A 7,232-nucleotide genomic window follows, 5' to 3' on the forward strand; every position below is an offset into this window, starting at 1 on the left:
CCAATTATTTCATCCTTTATACTCTGTCCTACCATGTAGTTACAATTACGGGGCCTGTAGATGGATACTAGTTTTGTAGCTGTACTGAAACAGCTTGGTTGGGAATGTGGCAAGTTCTGGAGCACAAGTCTTCAGTACTGTTGCTGGAATATTGTCAGGCCTTTGCAGTATCCAGTGCCTTCACCATTTCTTGGTATTACGTGGAGTGAATCTAATTGGTTGAAGATTGGCATCTGTGATGCTGGGGACCTCCAGAGGAAGGCAAGATGGATCATCCACTCAGCACTTTTAGCTGAAAATTGCTGCCTTATCTTTTGCACTGACATGCTGGGCTCCCCTATCATTGAGAATAAGGATACTTGTGGAGCCTCTTCCTCCAGCAAGTTGTTTAATTATCGATCACCATCCATGGTTGATGGGGAAGGATTGCAAATCTTATATCTGATCATTGGTTGTGGGATTGCATAGTTCTGCCCGAAAGGGATTAACAGCTGAAAACAATTTCTGGTAAAAGAAGCTGACAATTAAAACCAACGCATCGTGTCCCAATAGCCATTTCTTTTAAGACCCTAGAATGAAGTCCATCAGTACAAGGAGAGAAAAAATAGATTACAAGAGAAAACTAGCTAGAAATTTGAAGACCAACAGTAAGAGTTTCTATAGATATTTAAATATGAAAAGAGTAAATGAAGTGAATGCTGGTGCCATAGAAAGTGAGTCTGGAAAATTAATAATGGAAAATAAGGAGATGGCAGATGAATTAAACAGGTGTTTTGCATCAGTCTTCACTGTAGAGAATACAAATCACATCCCAGAAATAGCTTTAATTAGGAGTTAATCTTCCCAAATTTGATCCCTTTCCCCACTATTTAGTTTGAAACACTGTCTACTTCCCTGGTTATAAGCCTCGCTAGAACACCAGACCCAGCATGGTTCAGATGTAGACCATCCCAATGCTTTAAATCTCAATTTCCAGGAGACTAGTGCCAGTGCTCCATGAACTGGGAACCACTTTTCCCTCCCCAGTCTTTGAGCCATGCATTCATTTCTCTAATCTCATTTTCCTTATGCCAATTTGTACATGGCTCAGGACATAACGCATTACCTTTGAGGTTCAATTTCTTAATTTGGTGCTTAGGTCCTCCTACTGACTACAAAGAACTTATTTCCTGTTTCATTGCTACCTACATGGACCACAACAACCGGATCCTCCCCTACCCACTGCAAGTTCCTCACCAGCTCTGAGGATATGCCTCAAACCCTAGCACTAAGAAAGCAACTCAGTGTTCAAGACTCTCGTTCTTTGCTGCAAAGAGCAGTGTCTATCCCGCTCACTATACTGTTCCCTGCTATGATTACATTCCTGTTTGCTCCCCCCATTTGAATGGCTTCCTGTAATAGGGTGCCATGGTCTGTCAGCTCAACCACCCTGCAATCCCCACTCTCATTCAAACAAGTTGAAAAGAACTTCAAACCTGGTGGACAAAACCCCTGCTCTCTGGGTCTCTTTGCTTGCAGTCACAACCTTCTATCCCTAACCACTGACTGAATCAGAAGACCCTATCCAAGAAGTGTGACTGTCTCCTGGTACAAAGTGTCCAGGCAACTTTCACCCCCTTGATGCCTGCAGCTTGGCCTCCAGCTCAATGGCTCTGAGCCGAAGCAGTTCGAGAAGCTTTACTCAGAGTTGTTGAGCAGGAGACATGTTTGCCCTGGATCACCGTGGCATCCAGGATACCCGCACATGCTGCATTTCTGCCCACCATCCTAAATGTAATTTTACTTAAATTACTTTGTTCAATTAATTATGTTCCTTTTTAAATTAATTTCATTAAACTTACCACCAGTTTGCATTATACTTTAATCCTCACGACTGGAATAGACATTAACTGCTTACCATATACTTAGCAAACAGCTCACTTCTACCCTTGTAATAGAGCAAGAGCCAATTCCCAAAGAGTAAAAAATTTAGAAAAGGCAAAGAACACTTGCATCCTTTCCTCATCCAACTCCCAGCACTCTGTTCAGAGTTGCACTGAGATGTTTGTTTACACATCCTTCTCAAACTAAGGAGCTGGCTGACCCCAGTTACAGAAAAACTGCTTTTCTCAATTAGCCAACTTCAGTTGTTCTTGTGTAGAATCCTGAACCCCTTCTTAAGGCTGTGAAATTTAGAATTTAGTCAGGAAATTTCAGTTACATGCTAAATACAAAATAATTATTTTTACAAAGAGATTAACACTCCCCACTCACTAATGCTGTCAACAATCAATTTATAAAATAGATTACAACATGGAGATAGGCAAGTGACACACTGCGGCAGATCCTCAATTAAGAGAGCTTGGGAACTCAATGCAGCACATACTATATTCAGTTAGTGGGCCTACCAGAGACACAAGAGGTTTATTGTTCACATTTTGTAGGCAATCTCCCAAATTACTTCCTGTATATGGTCAAATTTCTGTACACCGAGAGCTCAGGTGTTTTGTGCTTGGCATGAGGAAAGCAAGATACCCGGAGTATGTTTAGTCTTAGCAATGATGATTAAAGCATCCAAATAGAAGAAGGGTTATTCAACACACTACATTCAGCTGGAAGTCAAAGCCTTTTTCACTCATCTTTATCATTAAATTAGTTTAGTCAATTTTCCCTGTGCAACTAAGTATAAGAAAGGCTAAATAATTACTTATTAAAAGGCAAAAAACAAGAACTACATTATGAAAGCTGTATGGCTGGTATATGAATATGATTAGCAAATAAACCTTGACATGAACTGTTCTCTTTCCACAGGTGTTCCTTGACCCAAGTGCTTGTTTTAAGATTACATAGGTAGTTAGATACTTTATGGCCAAATTAGTGGGGATTGCTTACGAGGTTATCTTAAGACAAATAGGCCCAAATATTCTGCCGACCTATTGTAAATTCAGTGGTTCAGATGATTATGTCCAAAAAGTAAGAAATCAACTTCTTCGTAAAGTCCAATTAAGTACCAGGAGTTATCTCCCAATTATAAACTCCGTGGCCTGGACCTCGGCACCTCCCTCTGCGACTGGATCCTGAACTTCCTAACTCACAGACCACAATCAGCAAGGATAGGCAACAACACTTCCTCCATGATCATCCTCAACACTGGTGCCCCACAAGGCTGTGTTCTCAGCCCCCTACTATACTCCTTATACACCTATGACTATGTGGCCAAATTCCCCTCCAATTCGATTTTCAAGTTTGCTGACGACACCACCATAGTGGGTCAGATCTCAAACAATGACGAGACAGAGTAAAGGAATGAGATAGAGAATCTGGTGAATTGGTGCAGTAACAATAATCTCTCCCTCAATGTCAACAAAACGAAGGAGATTGTCATCGACTTCAGGAAGCATAGTGGAGGACATGCCCCTGTCTACATCAACGGGGACGAAGTAGAAAGGGTCAAGAGCTTCAAGTTTTTAGGTGTCCAGTTCACCAACAACTTGTCCTGGTCCCCCCTATGCCGACACTATAGTTAAGAAAGCCCACCAACGCCTCTACTTTCTCAGAAGACTAAGGAAATTTGGCATGTCAGCTACGACTCTCACCAACTTTTACAGATGCACCATAAAAAGCATTCTTTCTGGTTGTATCACAGCTTGGTATGGCTCCTGGTCTGCCCAAGACCACAAGAAACTACAAAGGCTCATGAATATAGCCCAATCTATCACGCAAACCAGCCTCCCATCCATTGACTCTGTCTACCTTTCCTGCTGCCTCGGCAAAGCAGCCAGCATAATTAAGGACCACACGCACCCCGGGGATTCTCTCTGCCACCTTCTTCCGTCGGGAAAAAGATACAAAAGTCGGAGGTTACGTACCAACTGACTCAAGAACAACTTCTTCCCTGTTGCTGTCAGACTTTTGAATGGGCTTACCTTGCATTAAGTTGATCTTTCTCTACACCCTACCTATGACTGTAACACTACATTCTGCACTCTCTTGTTTCCTTCTCCACGAATGGTATGCTTTGTCTGAATAGCACGCAAGAACCAATACTTTTCACTGTACGTTAATACATGTGACAATAATAAATCAAATCAAAATGAATAACATTTAAAGTAATATGCCTTTGTTTTTTTTTTACAGAAGTAAAATGATATAATCAACGTTCACGAGGGGTCACGGATATAATCTTCAACGTTCACGAGGGGTCACGGATATAATCTACGTTCACGAGGGGTCACGGGCTCAAGGTGAGAGGGGCGAAGTATAACTCAGATATTTACACAGAGGGTGGTGGGGGCCTGGAATGCGCTGCCAAGTAGGGTGGTGGAGGCAGGCACGCTGACATCATTTAAGACTTACCTGGATAGTCACATGAGCAGCCTGGGAATGGAGGGATACAAACGATTGGTCTAGTTGGACCAAGGAGCGGCACAGGCTTGGAGGGCCGAAGGGCCTGTTTCCTGTGCTGTACTGTTCTTTTGTGCTGCTCAAACATTGAAGGCTCCCATGGAGAGAGCTACAGTACAAGCGTGGCTTCACATTAGACTTTGACAGCAAAACCAAGATGATATTTAATGTGTCAGAATGGGGCAGCCATACACACGCAGGTCCCCAGCAAAAGTAAACGCTCCATGTATTTCTAATGAATAACCTTAAGCAAACACAATTGTGATGACTGAAAGTGATGGAATATTTCCCGTAAGCCTGCAACAGTCATCGGAATATAAGTAATTCTCCCTCTACCACACTGAGTGGGACAACAGGTGGCCCCCAAACAGGGGACAGGCCGCTGTCAGTCCGCCTGGGATTAGATTGTGCAGCGAGTGAGTGAGTGTCACTGCTGACAGAACAAAGAGGAAGCCCCTCCCCCACCTCCAGTAATGGGCCCTCGCGCCCAGTTGACAGACAGACATTGACAGCTGTCATTGGACGGCTGGCTCGAGCCGCCTGGCTGATCGAGCTCGAGCGCGAACACCGGTGTTCGGAAGACCAACGGCTTTCGCCGGACCCAGGAGTCAAACCGTGTCAGGGACACAGAGTGCCTGCAGCACTCACTCACTGGCTTGCCCATCCCACCCCGTCCTGACCCTTCCCTCAGTTGCTCACAGCGTTTTCACCGATGCAAGGCCCGTGATTCCGAACAACCCACACATACACACCAAGACGCGAGCCACACAGCCGTTCCGCCACTAAAAAAGGTTGGCTCCCACTCACCTGACAGGTTGCGCTTTTGACCTGCGTGTTTGTTGGACTCTTCTTTAGCTTCGTAAAAACCCAGCGTTTCTGCCTGGTGGACACCGTGCTCAGAACTCCGTCTCTCGGTCTCTCTGTTATCTCCACTCTCCGGCACCGCCGCCATCTTCTGACGGGAGGAAAAGGGGGAAAAAAACACAAACACCGCCGTCATGTGACCGTCTGGGCTCCGGGGCGAGCGCGCATGCGCGAACATCCCGACCAGTCACTTGTGAGGTTGAATCGCAGGGAAGATGATCAGCTTGGATTGTTCAATAGCTGCCTGCTTACTTGTACTAAAATAGTTCATCATGAAAAGGATGACATTTAAAATTGCACCTTCTTCCTATAACATTTTATAGTTTTTTTTCTTAAATTATGCTTTCCCTTTTCGTTTTAATTTAATGGATTATTCATGCATACACATGGTGTACGTGTCCATTGGAAGTTTATGCATTTTTAGGCATCATAGAGAAGCGTGTTATTCAAAATCGAATGCAAGTTTCTGGTTATTGATTTTAGGTTGGATTCACAAGGATATTTGAGAAGATCTGAATCCGGGTGGGTACATAAATAGGGAGGGGATAGAACGATACTGACCAAATAAGGGCAGAAGTTTTTTTTAGTTTAGTTAGGGCATCATGATTGGCAGAGGCTAGGAGGGCCAAAGGGCCTGTTCTTGTGCTGTACTTTTCTTTGTTCCTTGTTTGTTCTTTAATAATCATCTGCCTGCATTAATCAGAATTCTTCTCTTTACACAATCCTACCGATGATTAAAAGTAACCGTTTTGGGGTGAGTGGGGAGAGAAAACAATTGTTCTCAATAACTTCTATTTGAGTTTCCAAAACAGCAACAACCCACATTTATAACTCTTGGTCCTACCAGACAGTTGCCACTAAAGAGGAGCTAAGTACCTCTTACGAAAGAGACATTACTGAAAAAAATGGAACAAAAAGCTAAAATCTTCAAAGGAAGAGAGTAAGACTGAATGAATCTTTCAACTGCTCGGAGTCTGGACCTGTTGATGGCAACCTTGGTAAGGCCCAGGAGCAGCCTCATGACATCCTCCACTCTGCCTGCTCCCAGCTTACTTTCTTAGAAAAATGTCCAAAGGTATATCACAATATATGTAATCAGAAAAATGAACACTGAAGGCAGAGCCACCTCTGGTGTTGCAAAGTCGGTGGGGTGTGGAATGAAAGTTCTGTGGAGTTATTAGTCTTATCACTGGATCAGGTTACGGAGATAAAGAGAGTCAATATCTCAAACATGAGGATGAGAATTTTATATTAAGCGCTTTGGGGAATCGTGAGCTTATGAGATCCACAGGAATGGGCAACTGTTGCTAAATCATTATACTTCTAATTCAATACTGGATGAGCAGAAATGTTCTCTAAGTATTGACTGGTCATTCTTTTATGCTGTTGTGAAATTTTAAAAAATAGATTTAAAACTGAAATCATTGTCTTCGGTCCCAACTCCAAATATCGGTTGCCTAGCTACCAACTTCATCCCCTGTACCTGGCAATTATCCAAGATTAAAATAATCTGTTTGCAACCTTGGGAGCCATATTTTGCTGAGATGAGCTTCTGACCACATATTTGTGCCATCACTAAGCCATTTATTTTCACTTTGGTAACAGTGCCCAATGACATTGCCCCTGTGTCAACTTATCTGCTGCTGAAACATTCATTCAGACCTTTGTTATCTCTCGACTTGACTATTACATCACATTCTTGTGCAGACTCATACACTCTACCCTCCGTAAACTTGAGTTAATCCGAAACTCTGTTCTCTGTGCCTCAATTCGCACCAAGTCCTGTTCATCTCATGTTTGTGCTCACTGACATACATTGGCTCCCTCTCAAGCTCTCAATTTTAAAATTCTCATGCTCTTATCAAATCTTGTGTCCTTAGAGTCACAGCATGGAAAGAGACCCTTCGGCCCATCTTGTCCCTGCCAGCCATCAAGCACATGTCCATTCTAATCCCATTTTCCAGCACTTCTTCCGTAGCCTTGTA

The 7,232-nt window shown here is 43.3% G+C and overlaps 1 protein-coding gene across 2 annotated transcripts in view; it reads right to left on the reverse strand.

Annotated features, from left to right (window-relative positions):
* Positions 1 to 6,759, reverse strand: part of tapt1b (transmembrane anterior posterior transformation 1b) — a 97,895-nt gene extending 91,136 nt beyond the window's left edge. For both annotated transcript variants that reach the window (XM_078215109.1, XM_078215100.1), the window contains exon 1: positions 5,191 to 6,759. In XM_078215109.1, the coding sequence (XP_078071235.1) occupies positions 5,191 to 5,425 (235 nt within the window). In that variant the 5' untranslated portion in view covers positions 5,426 to 6,759. The remainder of the gene's footprint in view (positions 1 to 5,190) is intronic.
* Between the last annotated feature and the right edge of the window lie 473 nt (positions 6,760 to 7,232).

Source organism: Mustelus asterias, chromosome 1, assembly GCF_964213995.1.
Source record: "Mustelus asterias chromosome 1, sMusAst1.hap1.1, whole genome shotgun sequence".
Lineage (NCBI taxonomy): Eukaryota > Metazoa > Chordata > Chondrichthyes > Carcharhiniformes > Triakidae > Mustelus > Mustelus asterias.